General features: G+C 36.8%; 3 protein-coding genes across 3 annotated transcripts; 2 read left to right on the top strand and 1 right to left on the bottom strand.

Moving 5' to 3' along the window:
- Positions 1-4,699: 4,699 nt before the first annotated feature.
- Positions 4,700-6,123, bottom strand: LOC119768091 (TBC domain-containing protein kinase-like protein). Its single transcript, XM_038258491.1, has 2 exons — positions 5,183-6,123; positions 4,700-5,103 (listed from the first exon to the last, which is right to left on the bottom strand). The coding sequence occupies exon 1, from the start codon at positions 5,960-5,962 to the stop codon at positions 5,615-5,617; it is 348 nt and encodes a 115-aa protein (XP_038114419.1). The 5' UTR covers positions 5,963-6,123; the 3' UTR covers positions 4,700-5,103; positions 5,183-5,614.
- Positions 6,124-16,088: 9,965 nt separating this feature from the next.
- LOC6044049 (chymotrypsin-2) lies at positions 16,089-17,062 on the top strand. Its single transcript, XM_001861586.2, has one exon. The coding sequence runs from the start codon at positions 16,267-16,269 to the stop codon at positions 17,017-17,019; it is 753 nt and encodes a 250-aa protein (XP_001861621.2). The 5' UTR covers positions 16,089-16,266; the 3' UTR covers positions 17,020-17,062.
- A 405-nt stretch (positions 17,063-17,467) lies between these two features.
- Positions 17,468-18,413, top strand: LOC6044048 (chymotrypsin-1). Its single transcript, XM_001861585.2, has 2 exons — positions 17,468-17,580; positions 17,639-18,413. The coding sequence occupies exons 1-2, from the start codon at positions 17,529-17,531 to the stop codon at positions 18,340-18,342; spliced, it is 756 nt and encodes a 251-aa protein (XP_001861620.2). The 5' UTR covers positions 17,468-17,528; the 3' UTR covers positions 18,343-18,413.
- The last annotated feature ends 206 nt before the right edge of the window (positions 18,414-18,619 follow it).

The following is an 18,619-nucleotide window of genomic DNA, read 5'->3' on the forward strand; positions in this document are numbered from 1 at the left end:
TTATTCTGAGCAAAAAATAAAATCTATCCTTATCATTTTCGGCCTTGTAAGACTCAGCGTTTTGACAGTCGGCCTCATGACGCAATTCTTCAGTATTATTTTAGAGCGAATTCCTTTTTTCAAACGTTATTTTCAGTCGCATTAAAAAAATCAAATCAAAAGCTTTGATTTTTTCACCAACACATATTGCAGATCAAACGCCGCTATTTGTTTCTGTTCCTGTACAGCTGCGTACGTTAAAGAATTTCTTTTTCGTAACCATATACTTGACCGTTTCTTGAGCATTTTTTGTATGTAGTTTTAAGAGTCTCCGTATTACAGGACATTTTTATTTTATTTTCGTTTGAATGTAAAATATGGTTCTATTGACAAAATGCAGACTAGGATTAGATTGACAGGAAAAATCTAATTGATTTAATAATTCTTACATAAAGTTTTCTTTACTTTAAATTTGGCAAGGTTTTGTAAATATAAATTTTCCAAACCATAAAATGTGCAGGATTTCGTTATCAGGGTCAAGATATTGCTTGAATAATCATCGATTTACAATTTTATATTATTCAACATGATTTTTATTAGTTAAATCCCAGAAATCCAAAAAAGGATTTCATTTGTGTTTTTTTTTTTTGTTTTGCTTTATAGATACAGAGAGTCTTTTCTATAAACACCACAGCAAATTTACATACAATTAAGTCAAACATCCATTATTTTTCCTCTTTATCTTGTAAAATCATATTGGTTATCAACACTTGTTTTAAAATTTAATATAGTTCTGACAGTTATTTCAAAATGTAGAAATAACTTAATTGAAGATTTCAATTTGTTAATCGTGTATAGTTTTATCGTACAAGTGTATTTTAAATTTCAAGAAGATGTGTCTCAGGAGCTAATAGACCAATCTCCAATGCTTCTTAGTAATTACATGGTCAAAAAACGATAAGAACAATACAAATATTTTGCTTGAAAATGATGTTTCCGCTCTTTAAGATTGACTCAAAAAATCTGGCAAAAACTTGTCTTTAAATACACATTTTCAGTGAAAATACTTGTTAAATAGTTTGTAAACTATTTTCAATGAATTGGATAATGTTAATTTTTGCGTTTTAATGAAATAGGCACTTTTAAGCTTACTGTGGATTTATTTTGTAGATAATTAAAAAAAATGGTTTCTACGAATTCATAGAAAAACGAAGTTGACTTTATAGCTGTCGGCCACCATTGCTAGTACCAACCACTAGTGTCTTCCTTTTTAATTACAAGGACTTCGCCGCCCTGGGCTCCGAAGTGTATGAAAGTATGGCACGGAGCGACGGCGCCGAATACCCATATTTACACAAAGAATTTTAGAGCGCCCGCCGCGGGATTCAAACCAGCAACCTCTGGATTGTGAGCCAGTGCGCGGTCCGATTGATCCACACGGGCGGGACACGAATTCATAGATTTATACATATTTTGACTATATATATTTATAATAACGTCTATAAGCATCTTTGATTGAAATTTAACCGTTTATTCGATCGAAAAATTTAATTGTATAATTTCGAAGATAAGAAGCACTGCAACGATACATTGTTTGGATTGAAATTTTATTAAAATAAAAACCTTTAGAAATAAGGATCTGATTAATATTTTTGCTGTCAATTTTTAAAATTTTATTAATGCTTAAATTCTGGAGCAATTTTCTAAAGTAATGAATTTGATAATGGCGTTTAACCGTAATATTAAAGTTAAACATTAATCGTTTTGATGTTTGATACAATCGAGCTATGATACAATCAAACTATGATATTTGTTAGCTTAATTTAAAAATGGTTAAATATGCATTATTAACAACATTTTTTTCTTCAAATCTATTTCTTCAAATCTATTTCTTCAAATCTATTTCTTAAAAAATACCCAATATAGGGTCGTTCAATTACCACGGATACACTTCAGAGGCCGGAATTTCAACGATTATCAATTTTGTATTTTATTCAAATTATTTATTTTTGAGAGGTTGCAGGAGCTTCGAAAAAAATGAAATCGCTTCAACACCTTAGAACAATTAAAATAAAACATTTTTTAGGTTTAAAATTTTAAGATAAAAATAATCGTCCGTTATGAGTTTTATGTTGTGCTAGAAATTTTATAAGTTCATATTCATATTTATACAACTATAGTTCGGATAAGCCATCACAATGATCACACAGCTGAAAATGTAAATCCACACGGTTTAAAATTTTATAATTCAAATTTAGTGTAAAACATACAAAAAAACATAATAACTTGTGGTTAGATCAATAGATATTTTTTCAGGATTTTTTATTTCCTGTAAAAAAATTGATTCAAGTTAATTTTAAATTTAGCGACAGTTTATTACAAAAATCGATTGCAATTAAACAATTCAAGAAAATGTAAAAAAAAACATTTTCTTTTCTACTCCACAAAAAAACAAACAAACAAACATGCTTTATGAAATAAGAGAAATTTTTGACGAATGAGTTTCTTCAATAAAGACATTGAAAACTTAAGATGAAAATCATTGCAAACTTTTTTGCATACGTTACATTACAATTTTACAATTCATCTCAATAATTATACCTTTAACCAAGTGCTGTTATAATTTTTTTGCTGATTTCTATACTCTTTGATTTTTTACACCCAAGCCCCCCCCGATCAAAAATCCTGGCTACGGCCCTGTGATTCGCGTTCGAACAAAACCATCGAAATTTTTTATATATATAGATGTCTCTTTTTCAGTCTAATTTGAGGTGAAATCATAAAAGTATTGTTCAACCTTCCAAAATTAGACCTTCAAAATCTACATTATTTTCTACTGTGTGAATTCAAGAGGAAATCCAGTTTTTTCGCGAAAACTTAAGAGCGAGTCCACGAGCAAAGCATACCCATCTCGCATCGACCTCACCAATCTGCCTGAAATTTTCAGGGGTTGTTTGTACATATAAAACTAGCATCTGGCCAAAATATGAGCACTCTAGGTCAACGGGAGAGAGTGCTCATATTTTGGCCAGATGCTAGTTTCATATGTACAAACAACCCTGAAAATTTTAGGCAGATTGGTGAGGTCCAAACGACGTCCCATACAAAAGGGGTATGCCCTGTTCATGGACTCGCTCTTAACACGTAGCCTTATGTGTGGGACAAACTTGTTTTGCATTTTGCGAACATTTATGCGAACACGGGCAGTATCGAGAAATTAAAAAGAGAGATGTGAGCCGGTAACATGATGTTAAACTTTCGCAGCTGTCATGGAAAACTTCACAGCAGCTTGACAGAAAATTTAACTCCATGTTGCACTTTTAATTCCTCTATAGCTTGTAAAAAAAATATAACCGAGCTCTGCTGGTGGAAGTGGAAAGTCAGCTTTTTAAAATGAGTATATTTTGTATTGAAATGATCAAATCACATTTGAAATTGGATCAACAAGCAGTGAATTTTATTTAAAGAAAGCCTTAACAAATCTGTCCATATTTTAATCATTTGCTGGTATGATTTCATTTGCATCATGTTCAAAGCGTTTTTCTGAATTAACAAGTGTTGACACTTTAATTAAATGATAAAAGTGATAAATTCACTTAAGATATTATTTGTATACATACCTTACTGATCAAATTCAATAAATCATTTGACCGATGCCTTCTTGCAGCAGCAACTGGGCCAGTTCAATTTCTACTTCAATATAGAAACCCAGTTTTCGATTATTAATCCTGTAGTTTGAAGTTCTGTGAAAAAGAAAATAACACAGAGAATCAATTCTTAAATAGTTAAATAAAACACTGCAAAATACGTGGAGGGAATAGACGAAGATGGAGAAGGAGGACGAAAAGTAGGAGGAGGAGGAAGAATATACCAATATACTTATCTAATTGATCACGATTGCAGAATTTAATGCGGCAAAACCACGTAGTTTGCCCACAGCCGATCTTATCGTCCTGGCCTACAGGTCGCGACGTGGCCTCGGGACAACCGAAATGGGCAGTCTCCACTAGAAGTAACCAAATCCGCTCCTTTTAGTTCCCAGCTGATGTCGGTAGCGTCCCCTGCATGGAAAGAAAAGTTTCCAAAACATCTGAAAAAGAACTTTCGTCAAGAATGGGATGACTGGTTTGTTTACAAGGATATATTTCAAGCAACGCAGTGTAAATGGGCCAAAGTCCAAGTGTAAACAAAAGTCTAGCCTGCTCAAGTCAGTCGATGTTTACATTAGGAACGAGCAGGACAGACTCTTTGTTTACATTTCGACATTGGCCTCAATACACTGTTTTACTTGAATTTGTGTGATTTTCCAGTGGATTGACCAATTATAAACTTACGCAAACGGATTCTTCCCGGCTTGCGAGCTGCATCTTGTATTGGAGTGGATTTGGAGGCCGCCTTCGTGAAAATCCTGCTTCTCAGGTGGCCGCTTCCAACAGGCCACTACTTATATAAACAAAACACAAACGTACAACACAAAACTCGCGACGATACGCGAAAAATGTTTCAAAAACTGTTTAGCGCAAAACAACAACAATCAGCACAAGCCTACTTTGACGTTTGTCGAATCACCATCGTGAGAGGGAGAGAAAACCAGGGAGTAGACGACCTGTCAAATTCCATACAGTGGGAGCCTACCTCTCACCTTTTGGTACTTTGACATTGACATGATTAAATATGTTGGTGAATTTTGTTTCTGTTTGTTTATTTTTGATGCCACAGTTTTAATTTTATTTTCAATTAGGAGGTAATTGTTTACAGAAATCATTTATCAATCGATGCATACATGTGAATGTAAATTGCATTGGACAAGGAGGTGGAAGAGAAAAGGAAGAGGACGACGATTAAAAACGTGGAGGAGGAAGAATGAGACAAAAAAAATATTTTGGAGGCGCTGAAAACCATACAAAAGTTAAAAAAAAACACTGCAGATCAATCGCACCTGATTAAAAAACACACACACACTCACTTGATTTGTGAACCGCAACGATTCGCGGAGAGTTATTAAGTTACGGAACACTTCTGCGCGCCAACCAATCAAAGGCATTGAGAAAGATGATGCGACCGTCGTGGAGAAAACTATGGCTTTTTGTAGGCGAGATGGATTTGCCGTTCAAGAGGATTGGACTGGAAGAGAGAGAAATACTTACTCCGGCAACGACAGAATCGGCGCCTCACTCTTGATCAACCCCTCCTTCTTCAGTACCTGTTAAACGTCCCCATCGGCCAGCTGTCACAGATAGTATATCTCGGCCAGTCCGCAGTGCTTCTCCAGCAGGGTCATCTCTTGGCGATCCACCTCACAGAATCGCTACTCCCGTAGAAAATCTAACGCCCCGTCCTGGAGCAGCTCCCTCGCTTGGGGTCGCTTCCGCGGAGGAAACCTACATACCGTTGGAAATGCATACGAAAGCGAGAACTTTCCGCGCAACTTGGGACAGTTTGATCGTGTCCCAGAGCTTGCAACTAAGGGCTAGCTCGGCCAAAATCGTGCCCAGGGACCAAATGTCTGTTTTAGCCCGATCCCAACAAAACTTCCGGCGCGTAATATTTCACATTTCCAATCGGGCACGAAACGTAATCGTAGTTGTTCAAATTTTACTTATCAATGTGTGCACCGGTTCCAAATTCCTGCACATCAACCCCTGCCGATACTAGTAAAGTGGTCAAACGCCCTCAACACCTGGAACACAACTCGCAGCAGCGTTTCCTGCTTGTTATTCTTCCCTAGAAAAATCTCCGTCAGCAGACTCCCCGCATATTCCTGAACGATAATCGTCATCTCGTTCTTTCCCCGGATCACATCCAGATACTGGCACAGATTCTCGTGCCGCAGCAACAGTCCCTTCAACTTCTGCGACCACCCATGAATCCCAATCGATTTCGGCGTCAGCGGCAACCAGTTACTCCCGCAGCACGTCACTCGGGTGGGTTTGGCGAAGAAGGTGGACAATGAGATTCGATAGTTGAGTTTGGCCGGGGCCATCGCGCCACGATTTGGTTGCTACTGGTGCTCTCCAGGAGCGGTCGTGATGCGTATCACACGGCGGATTTAACCGGAAACATCCACTTTTTACGAGGAAACTGCGAAAGATTGCAAAGTTATTTTCACCGATTTCTCTTCCTCCGCGGACGACGACTGATAGGAAAAAATTGACGGATCGAAATGTCAACAACAACAAAAGCAAACGGGTCTCGACCATTACGTCAACAGGTGGTTAGGTCAACTTTAACAGAAAGGCACAGATCAACTAGAAAGACGTCGTAATGGTGGCCAATTTTGAGTAGTGTTTGAAAAGTCTGTATTTGCACACAAATGAAATTCATAACTGTAATGGCAAAAATAACTAACTTTTGAACTTTTTGATCTAAATCAAATGTTTTTCAGAAGTCAAGAAAATTTCCTTTAATTTCGGCGATTTTTCGAAAATTTGGTTCCTGATAAAAATAACCACCAAAATAATTTGTCATGTTTCTGAACTCCCAAAAAAAAGATTCTTCAATAAAAAATAAAGAAATAAAAAAAAATAAAATTGCCAAGAAGGACGGCGTAACAGCATGAAAAACATAACTTAAACTGTTATTATCGTTTTATTCCTCATTCCCAAAGAAATATCAAATCAATATCAGTTCCTGTTATTATGCAATAAAATGGAAAAACATAACTTAAACTGTTATTATCATCTTATTTCACATTTCCACTAGAAAATCAAACCAATAACAGTTTCTGTTATTATAGAATTTATTGGAAAAACATAACATAAACTGTTATTATTATCTTATTCCAAATTTCCAATTGAATGTCATACCAATAACATTTTTTGTTAAAATAACAAAAACTGTTATTATTTTTTCTTCCAAAATTTATTTACAAGAATATTCAATAACAGTTTCTGTTATTTTAACAAAATCCGTTATTGAAATGACACGAATTTTGTTATTACCGTCTGCCCGGGTTGCTTTGCTTTTTTGATTTGGTCGAAGCTTTTTGATGAGTTTGATTTAAAAAGGAAGAATTTTCCGGGGTTTTCTCAATTCAAACTTGCCTATCAAAAATTCAAGAGTTTTTGAACTATTGTCTTTCATATGTTGATAGGACCTTTTTAAAAAAACTCTAGAATTGTTCTTTAAGAAATTCCTCACTAAATATATTTATTCATTTCCAAAGGCTTTCTAAAACTTGTGAAATTAGTTGAACATTTGAATTAACAAATCTAGAGTTTTTTTATTGGTCCTATAAACTGTTGTGTTTCACATGTTATAGGACCTTACCAACAAAAAACTGTGATGCGGATTTTTGCTCAGCAAGAGTTGGTAGCCTTAGGTAATAGGGGAACAGCATCTAATTCCAGCGTGCCTCTAATGTTGGCAGGTCAGGACTTTGACATTCAATTAAAGCTAATTAAACGCGTTTTCAACTGAAATCGAGTGATAAATAGCTCAATAAGAAGTGAGCAAGCAAGTTTGTATCAAAAGTTTTACAAAATTAGTTGTTTAAATAGTGAAAACGAGCAAATTGGATGGAGTTAGGAGCGAGAGCTTGACCTGCCAAAGATACGAGAATTTCCCCTACCTATTAGGTATATATCCCCTACTTTGTATTCACATTACAAATGAACATTTTAAATTTATATGCAAAAAAATGACAGTCAAAATTATAGCCTATTTCACCCGAATTTTCCACTCCTGTAAAACACACAACGAACTGTCGAAGCTTGGTGCACCTCAAGCACACTCTGGAGTGGGGGTGGCACCAGGTAAGAAAATATTACAAAAGGATGCTGAACAACCTGGAGCTGGAGTGGCATTGTAAAGTCCCGTTTTAGAAGTGTCACATGCCCATTCTTTTTAATCCCTTTTGCTCCAATTCAAGATCCTTCCCTCTCTGTTTCTTTTAATCCAATGAAAGAACCCCTCTCCAAATAAGGGGAATTGCTTTACATTAGGAGTGCGGAGCCGCTCAAGGGCTCTTTCCTCGAAACATCACTCGACATTTGCTCGGTGTATCGGTTTCCAATTTTCCATTCCGGATTTCTCGGGAAAAGCTAATTTTCCGCTTTTCTAATTACCGATCAGCTTTTCGTCATTCAATTTGCCTCATGCCCCATTCATGAAAAGCATCAGCAGTTTTCAGCCAGCGCGAGCAAGCAAGAGACGATTCGGGAAAATTGAAAATCAACTTGCTACTGACTATTCGTCGGAGACACACACATTGCACACATTGCAAGTGGAAAATTGTGGTGAAATTGGATTAGCTAATCTTTTCATGACATATTTTCCACACTCGCAGTCGTCAGGTTGGACTTTTGTGATGGGGATTGTGAGGATGTGTGATTTTAAGGGTTTAACTCTTGAAACTATGAAATGACCCATTTTGGTTTAGGGTAGAATTAAGTTTTTTCAACAGTAAAAGCCCATAAATTTAAGTAAAAAGAGACTTTAAATTTTAAATTTTTACTCAGTGATTGCACTTTCCTTATTTACAATTTTCCCATTTGCCTTGCACCTGGAAAACGATTTTTCTTCATTTCCTCAACAATTCCTGCTCCTCCCTCAGTTTTCCACCCCTCCAGCCCCAGAACTATGTGTCATTCGCTAGTGAGTGTGTGTGTGCGTGTGAACCACGTGGCGACAACCGACTCTGCGATGATGCGATGGGCTCATCCCAAGGATCCGTGAACAGCCATCTTGCGGCTCTGGCATCTGGTCTGGTGTCTACTATGGAGTATGCAAAGGGCCCAAGGACGTTGACGATTTGCAAAGCGCTGGAAAATCATTATTCGCGCCTGACAGAAGGACGACGACAGCGGATCCTGCCGAGTCAGGACTTCAACAGTGCTGCGATGAAAAGTGGAAACGATTAATTCAAAATGTTAACAAAAGAAATTTAAAGTAATGGAATTGAATTCAAGTAAAAATCTTATAAAATTTTTAAATCATTTATGACCAACAAATTCCAAAATCTCACCCACTGTAAAACACCATCATCACCTGGGTTCGTCAAACTTGGAGAAAGCACCGTGGCTTCCAAACCCAGGGACATATCATCACCATCACTCATTCCCATCTCACAGCCATGTCACAGTTTCGGAGGTGCATTCAGTTTGCAACAGTTATTTGATTAGCCACCTTTCTTCTTGGTTAAAATGCATCGTCACTTGACGCCACAGCATTTGGCTGGGGTGTTGGAGCAGTTGGAGATGATTAATTGATGCAATTTACTTAGTTGGATGAAAAATGGGTGCTCGGTGACGGATTTGATTGGAATTGCATTACACACAGGTGATTGGGCGAGCGAGAGGAAAAGATGACGTTCTAATTGAATGTCTTTTTTTGGGATTCAGGGTCAGTTTGATGACAAACGTCGCTACTTCTTGTGATATTCGAAATATTAATCATATATGATATATGATATATGGTCAAATTTGATACTATTTTGAAATTTTGAAAGTTTTAATTCGGTTTGCCGGTTTTGTCCGAACATCGAGCAGGAATATTAAGCAAAGTTATGGGTTGAGGACAATCCAGAAAAAAATAGAGTCTCTCTAAAAAAAATTAAAAAGCCACAATAATAACAAATCTTTATTTTTTCACGAGGATATGAATTTATGAAAACTCTTGAATGTTCAATAATATTTCAGGCGCGCTATAAAGCTATTTTTGAAATATCATAAATGAAATGAAAGCAAAATAAAATTTTCGAATCGACAAGCTCCAACTTGCACCAGTCGACAAAATTTTACATAATTATATGTGAGTAAGGCAGCAACCACCTAAAGGTATTTTGATTAGTTTTAGGGAACAAAAAATCGCAGCAATTAAGCCATTGAAAAGTTTTTTTTTTTTTTTGAAAAATAGTAATTTACTTTTTCAATGGAACATTTGTGAAATTTCCTGATCTCTTCGAACAAAATATTTTTGAAATTTCGGAATCAATACTAACATTTCAAAAAGTCAATCAATCAATTCAATATAACTCCCTTTTGAATTATTAGAGTTGATTGCAAAGTTTGCATTTTTTTTTTCGAAAAGATCATAAATTTTAACAAATGTTTAATATTGGTGCAATAAAATAAAAGAATGTTTGAATGAAACTTCAATTTTCTTGTTGCTTTAATTCGCTGTATTTCGGCATCCAGAGGTCCGAAATATCTCTTAGGCAATTTCATTGGGAATTTGCCCAATTACAAAACAAACATCCAAATATAAAAATATGATATAAAAATTACATAAAATGGGTCGATTTTAAATAGAATTGTTTAACTTCGTTACAAAAAAAAACTTTCTGTTTTGATCAATTTGCAACATTTTGAATGCATTTTTCAAAACTCTTCAAAACTCTTAATTTTCAAAAAAGCATTTAACTATGAAATAATAAACGAGATTATGGTGCTTTTTTGCTTCTTATGACCGTTAATGCATTTAACTATACAGTTTTCAGATGATTGCACATCAACTTTCACCAAAATGTTTTAATTTTTTTCAAGCAAAATTGAAAAAAATATTAAACAATTTTATCTTTAAATATCACTTATTTCTAATCTAATCCAATCTAACTTAATCTAATCTAATCTAATCTAATCTAATTTAATCTAATCTAATTCAATCTAATCTAATCCAATCTAACTTAATCTAATCTAATCTAATCTAATCTAATTTAATCTAATCTAATTCAATCTAATCTAATCTAATCTAATCTAATCTAATCTAATCTAATCTAATCTAATCTAATCTAATCTAATCTAATCTAATCTAATCTAATCTAATCTAATCTAATCTAATCTAATCTAATCTAATCTAATCTAATCTAATCTAATCTAATCTAATCTAATCTAATCTAATCTAATCTAATCTAATCTAATCTAATCTAATCTAATCTAATCTAATCTAATCTAATCTAATCTAATCTAATCTAATCTAATCTAATCTAATCTAATCTAATCTAATCTAATCTAATCTAATCTAATCTAATCTAATCTAATCTAATCTAATCTAATCTAATCTAATCTAATCTAATCTAATCTAATCTAATCTAATCTAATCTAATCTAATCTAATCTAATCTAATCTAATCTAATCTAATCTAATCTAATCTAATCTAATCTAATCTAATCTAATCTAATCTAATCTAATCTAATCTAATCTAATCTAATCTAATCTAATCTAATCTAATCTAATCTAATCTAATCTAATCTAATCTAATCTAATCTAATCTAATCTAATCTAATCAACGGTTCTTTTTTTAACTAAAAATTGTGCTATATTTTACAAAATAATTACAATGTATTTTTAAAAGTTCTAAATATGAAAATAAAAAATTCTTTCAAGCAGATACTATTTTTGGAGAACCATAATAGGGTATATGACCCTATTTTGGACCTAGTACCTATTTTGGACCTATTTTTAATAAACGAGGTAGTTCAGGCTTTTAAAGTACGAATTCACTGAATCCAACCAACAGAAAGTGTAGGCAGGATCGTTTTGTATCTTACCTCTTCCAAAAATGTTAACATTTTTGATTATTTCCGCTTTTTCAGCCACTTTTTCCAACGCCATTCGAACTTCCTTTCATTTTCCTAGCACATCGATTAGGTCCAAAAATTCCGGCCTCGTTGCTTATCAGATTTGGCTCGCGACACCTTGATGATTTTTTCTGGTTTGCACTGACACCAAGCAATTTCGTCCGGTTTCCGAGCAATGTAACTGTTGTTTATTTAATTCTTTCTTGTTTTCCGTCACTAAACCATTGAAATAACTATTCTATTATCGAAAAAAACTCATTTCAAAATATTTTTTCAAATCTGCCGCGTTGGATCAGTTTTTGGAGCTACTTTGCCGTCGGTTCAAGGCTATCACCAACACATGCATAACAAGGTGTTGCCAGTTTTGTCTATCAATTTATTTCGATATTTCATTGAAATTGATTGAAATTTTTTAATTTAATATTTTGAATTGAATTTCTTTACTGTAATTATTTGAACGGAATCTAAGCTTTAAAAAGCAAATGATTAACAGAAACAATGAAAACATGTTTTTTAAACGATAAAAATGCAAATTGATGCTAGAGATTTAGAGGATTGTTAGGACCAATTGCAAAGTATCCCAAGATTTAAACTGATGTTGATTTATTTTTGTCTAAACATCATTATCACCAATTTAGCCGCATATATTTTTAATTTTTGCTTCAAAAAATGCAAACTGGCTACCCTGTTGGAATTGAAGGGGAAACGATTGAAAAACCTAAAGGGTCTAGTTCATAAAATCGTCAGCTGTCACCGTGACAGGAGCTGTCAACATCGCTTACGAGTGGTTTTTGAAAAAGTCGTATGAATTAAATTAAAAAAAATCTTGAGTTAGTTTGAAAAAGATCCTAAGCGCTAGTAACATTATGAATTTTATGATTTGAGATATAGCCGGGGTGACTTTGATAGGTTTGATATTTTTCCGCAAAATGAAGAGTAAAAATTGAATACGTACGGAATGGTATGGAATCATACTGACCGGGGTAGAGAAGTGCTCAAAGTACCTCATGAAGAACTTTTCATGAAATTTTGAAAAGTTTAAAAAGTTAGTTAACTATAACTAAGAAAATGTTGATAAATAGCATTATTTTCATCTTCTCAACGTGTCATGATTTTTTCAATGAACAACGGAACGTAAAACGGAATGCATTTTCAGATTCTTCGGACAATCTTCTACTAGGAAAAGGTAAAATAAGTAATATAAATATTATTAAATATTATTTGTTTTTGAAACATAATTAAAAAAAATCTCATAATTTAAAGGCATTTCCAGTAAAACAAATTTCATTTAAAATGTGAAAACTTTTGATTCATTCTTTAAATTCAGTTATACATGTAATATAAATCCACAATTTAATAAACAAAACTAGTTTCAACGAATTTCAGGCAAAGTTCTGAATTTTTAACAATATTACCTAAAATTTATATGTATTATATTAAAAAGCTTATAAACATGATTAACCCAGTATTGACATAAATGATTTTCTTAAAAATTATATCAGCAACCTAAGTGATGGTAAGTTCGAAGTAAAAATAATGTTTGAAAACCTCAAATCTACTTTTAACAAGACAAACTATGACTATCAAAGGCACCCTGGTATTCAAACAAAGATTTTTTTTCAAATATTACATTGTTTTTAAAGTGCAACATGTAGTTAAACTTTTTGTCAAGCAACTGTAAAGATTAACATGACAGATGAGAAAGTTTCACACCAAGTTACAAACTATAATCTCCCTTTAAAATTCCTTGATTGTTTAATAATATTTGAACATAAGCTCTGCGTAAAATTTAGAACCTTTTTTAATTGTAACTTGTTATGTATCTGTGTCATTCATTTAATTTTAAGATAAGGTGTTTTTATTGCGAGTAATAACGGGTTCTCTTTTATGTTCTAATGCTTGAACAATTAGGTCGTAAGAATATGCAAATTGTAAATAGGACAGAGACCTGCTAAAGATGCGTGAGTTTCCATTCAATATGATTAAAACACGTTTTCAAATTCAAATCCATTGTTTCATCATAATTGTTTAGTTTCTGAAATAAATATTTTCCAAATTATAGTCGTGGATAGGCCCTTTGGTTTATCAAACCGAGTTTTTGTAAGTGTGCGTGTTGCCGCCGCACGCCGCAATTCGAGTTGTCCAAATTTCAACCAATCAGAGTGTGGGTCCAAAATAGGTTCAGCGATGTCTCCAAAATACATTCAATAAGTCCAAAAAGCATCCAAAAAATGTTTTACTTGAAATGCTTATTACAATGGAATTGTTAAATTATTTAAAATTTTCAATAGTACACTTTGTTAAGCATAAATTAAGGCACAAAACAATCCTGAAACGAGCCAAATTAGTTAGACCGTTCCTGAGAACTATGCGAAATATGTTGACGCTTTGCATAGTAGGTCCAAAATAGGGCCATATACCTTATGAACTGTACTTTGTTAAAGTTATGCTACTGTGAAATAAACATTAATGAATCCTTTTAAGAAAAGTGCTATAGCGCCAATCTGTGTCCTAAGAACTCAATATTTAAAAAAAGTTTAAATATGCCAAATTTTAACATTGAAGGGTTATATCCCTTCATGAATTTGGAATTAAAAAATTACACTATAAGATTATTAGGAAATGACTGTTTGAATTTCCTTTTTTTTTTTCGTTCTGGAGTCCAAAAATATTTTGCAAAATTTGGGATCGATTGGATTTTATTTTTATTTTTAATCAAATTTCAAAACCAACAAGGTTGAAATTGAGAACAAGATCTAAAACTTTCCCGAAGAATTTTCAATTCCAATTTAATGGACCTTTGTCATGCCCGAAATGGTTTAAAAGCCAAAATTAACAATAGTCAATATTTTCCATACAATCGATGCAAATATATTTTTTTTTTTTTCAATGCAATCTTTTACTTTCAGCAATTTTTTTTAGAAATTCACATTAAAGAAATATTCTATTTTTATTATTTATTGTATTCCTTCAAATTCTTATTGTTCAACAGAAGAGCTCGAAAAGGATTTTTTTATAATTGATATTGTTATTTCTACGTGAAAATTCACTAACTCTTATTTTCAAAAAAAAACCATATGTAACATGTACCAGAGATATTTTAGCAGAAAGTTTTTACCCTGGAGGACCCATTCTTTGAAATGATGGATTCAAACAATTATTTAAACTTAAATTATTTTTTGAAGAAAAGTAAGCTTAATCAACCCTTCAAAAAGATAAATCTTCACTGACTTCAATTTTATCTCTGAAAACAATTCGTTGAAAAGTTATTGAAAATCACCCGGCTATTCAAATTCTACTCAATTTTTAAGTTGTCGTTCCAACTACAATGAAGCTGACTAACTTCATGCTTACTTTACCTTTAATAAATTCTAGAAGGTATTTTTAACGACCAATACCGATTTTCCCCTCGTCGACATCGTCGACGTCATCGCGTTTTCGCGAAACAATAAACCGATCCGACGTCGATGTATCTCGCGAAAGCTCTCAACCGTATCGACTTGACCCGCGCGCGGGAAGCGCTTTCAAGGAGTGGTCCTGCGGGTTGCCTACCTTCGAGGGGCACACTTGAAAAAAAAATCTCACTGCACTCCGCCAGCAGCATCAGCAGACCCATTAAAACTTGAGACGAGGTATGAAAAAAGTTTTCCGCTTTCCTCGCGAGACGGCTTCTTCCTCGAAGCAACGAAAAAAAAAATCTTCCTCATTTCATTCAGTTTGACTGGACTTTTAATCAGATTTCCCTCCAACTCTCCCCGGGGCACTTGCTTGCGGGGCCAAATGATGGGAACTCGCGCGCCGCACTCTTTGTTTTTATTGTTATTTTGATTTGGTTTGCTGTTGGGCGAGCGCGGAGATGTGCCTCGTTATGAAGCTTCAGGGCATGCGGCCACACCGGTTCCGGAGGGTAAAAGTTTTGCAATATTGAATTCTTTGCGAAACACCAACTCTCCGGTAGCTAGAGAAGACCGGGCAGCAAACGCCAACGCGCAACAGTTCTTCGTGGCTGATTTAAATTTGATGTTGAATTTTAATCGGTTTGGGACCGGCTTTTCCAGAAATTCAGTGTTTGGGGGGGGGGGACAAGAAATGGCATAAGCAGTGTTGACGTTGAATCTGATTCACTTAGGGAGGGCATTTAATTAAATTCTATCTTCCTTTTAGGGATTTTTGGTTGGATCTGATGGTTAATAAATTGGATGAACTTAAATGTCCCACTAGCAATTTGTACATTTATGTGTTATTTTACTAAATTGCTGCCATTTCAAACAACGGAAGATGATTGAGGGCTTCAACAATATTTTGTAGATTCGCTGGCTCAGGATGATCATTTACTTCACACTTTCATTATCCCCATTAAATTACATAAAGTTACTTATCGCAGTTTGCTTTCAACACCTGAATCCCAAATTATATAACAATTCAGTTTAAAAAAGTCGCTGATAGGATTCTGCAAAAGTCCCCCAATCGGAAATGCAATAAACCACCTCTTCGATAACCTACAACTCGCAATTGTTTGCAAAAATTGCAAACCAAAAATGGCACCAGTGGCTCGTGTTTAGACCCCCATAAAAGCGTTCAATTGTTGAGCTTGATAACGTGTGCTCACCTCTTCTCCAACGAAGACTGCACTCGACAACCCGTCGATAACGCGAGTTTCGTCTGGAGATTCTGCCCAAAACTCTACAACCGGTGGATTAGACCCCCAGATAAGCAGATTTTATAAAAAGCCGGCTCGGGATCGCTCGAGACTTCAGAGTTCCTTTGAGATGTTCAAGTGTGCGTTCGTCGTTTGTGGCCTTCTGGCCGTGGCTGCTGCTGCCTCCTCCGGTGGTCGCATCGCCGGTGGAATCGATGCCCGCGAGGGTCAGTTCCCGTACCAGGTATCGCTGCGGGATCAACGCCAGAATCACTTTTGCGGGGGTGCCATCCTGAACGCCCGCTGGATCATTACGGCGGCTTCGTGCGCTCAGGGCAAGGTCGCGGCGGACATTATGGCCATGGTCGGAAGCAAGAGTTTGAGCCGCGGAGGCTCGTACCATCAGGTTGACCGTATCGTGGTCCACCCGAACTTTGCCGAAGAGCAGCTGCTGAACGACGTGGCAGTCATGAGGGTGCGCTCCCCGATCGTAATGAACCCGGACACGATGGCCGTCATGATGGCCAATTACTACACTTCGATCGCGTACGGTGCGCTGGTGTCCGGCTGGGGTCGCCGTGGAATCGACCAGCCCCAGTTCCCCGACTGGCTGCAGTACGTGCCGACGACCATCATCACCAACACGGAGTGCGAGGCCCGCTTCGAGTCGCCGTACAACAGCCGTATTACGGACGCCGTGCTGTGCAGCTCGAGTCCCGAAGGTCAAGGAATCTGCCTGGGTGATGCCGGCGGTCCGCTGGTGCACAGTGGCCAGCTGCAAGGTATTGTCTCGTGGGGAATTCCGTGCGGCATGGGATATCCGGATGTGTACGCTCGAGTGTCCGTGCACCGTGCTTGGGCGCTGGTCCACACGATGATCTAAACTGTACGCTACCTGATATTAAAGACTATACTGAAAGTTTGAACTTTTTATTGTTTTTATTTCTGTTCCGAATTCTCATCGATCACAATAAGGTTGTAAGGTGTCGGAGTAGATGCAGACATGTTTAGCTCGCCAGTACGATATCGGGACCTAACGAGTACCTTGTTCAGAAGTCTGGTATGATTGTCAGCTGTCGCGATTTGGCACATTTTTCTGCGATATTGATAAGGTGTGGGTTGAGGTGCAACTGCAAATAATCAACCCCTTTATTGCTGAAAGAAGCCATCAAGATTTTGCTTCGTGCGTAGGACACCAATTCCAAAATTCAGCCCACGACTTCTGAGAAATACCATCCATCACTGTTCGACACAACCTACCGATTGAGTATTACAAGTTGTTCAAATTAAATTGAGATTGACAGGGGGAAAACTACGACTTCGATATCGTGTATCTTTATAAAAGCCATGCAACGGTCATAGAACTATCCAGTTCAATCGAAACCATTGAATATGCTACGATTCTTGCTGACGTTCTGCCTAGTAGCAGCCACTTTGGCCGATGGTAAGTTCAACTGACCATTCCAAACATCAACAATTAATATCCACGAACCTCCCCGCAGAGGTCCAAAACGGTCGCATCGTCGGCGGTCACCAGGCCGGCCGTGGCCAGTTCCCGTTCCAGGCCTCGCTGCGCAACGCCCGCCACGTGCACACCTGCGGCGCGGTCATCATTAGCGACCGCTGGCTGCTGACGGCCGCCCACTGCACGCTGAAGAGTGCGCTGTACGATATCCGTGTCGTCGTTGGATCGCCCGATCTCGAGGACGGTGGCGAAAGCTACAACCTGGCCCAGATCATCGAACATCCGGACTTTAACCAGGTCACGCTGGAGAACGACATCGCCCTGCTGCAGACGGCCTACCCTCTCACGATGAGCAACCTGGTGGCGGCGATCGAGCTCGGGGACTCGTACCTCCCTGGGGGTGAAACGGGAACCATGTGCGGCTGGGGACAGACCTCGTACGGGTCGACCACACCACGCCGGCTGCAGTACATGCAGACCAAGGTGCTGAACAATGAGGAGTGTCGGCTGCGCCACAGCATCCAGAACCGTCAGCGGATCTCCGAGAGTAACCTGTGCACGTATATTCGAGAGGGAGCCGGAACTTGCATGGGAGATTCTGGAAGTGCGCTGGTCTTTGACAGCAAGCTGGTTGGATTGGTTTCGTGGGGAGTCCCGTGTGCGTCTGGAATGCCCGATGTGTTCACCCGGGTTGCCAGCCAACGGGCTTGGATCCTGAAGACCACCGGAATCGGAGCTTAAGCTAAACCGAGAGTCTTGTGAATGGGTGAGGGGTCAACGAGGTTAAAAATAAATATTTTAAATTCAACAAATCAACGCTGTTGTGCTATCCTGTTGCACGTCGCTCTTTGACGTTGGATAAACAATAAGTAAAGCACGCAATGTAAACAATAACAAACACAGTACACCATTCTGTGTGCATTATCTCGAAGTTTGGGTTGAATTTGGTTGCCCAAGTCCCAAGTTATAATTACAATATTTTACGGTTGTTGGACATATACGTGTGTCAAACGCGTTT

The sequence above is a fragment of the Culex quinquefasciatus genome, chromosome 2 (genome assembly GCF_015732765.1).
Source record: "Culex quinquefasciatus strain JHB chromosome 2, VPISU_Cqui_1.0_pri_paternal, whole genome shotgun sequence".
NCBI classification, from domain to species: Eukaryota; Metazoa; Arthropoda; class Insecta; order Diptera; family Culicidae; genus Culex; species Culex quinquefasciatus.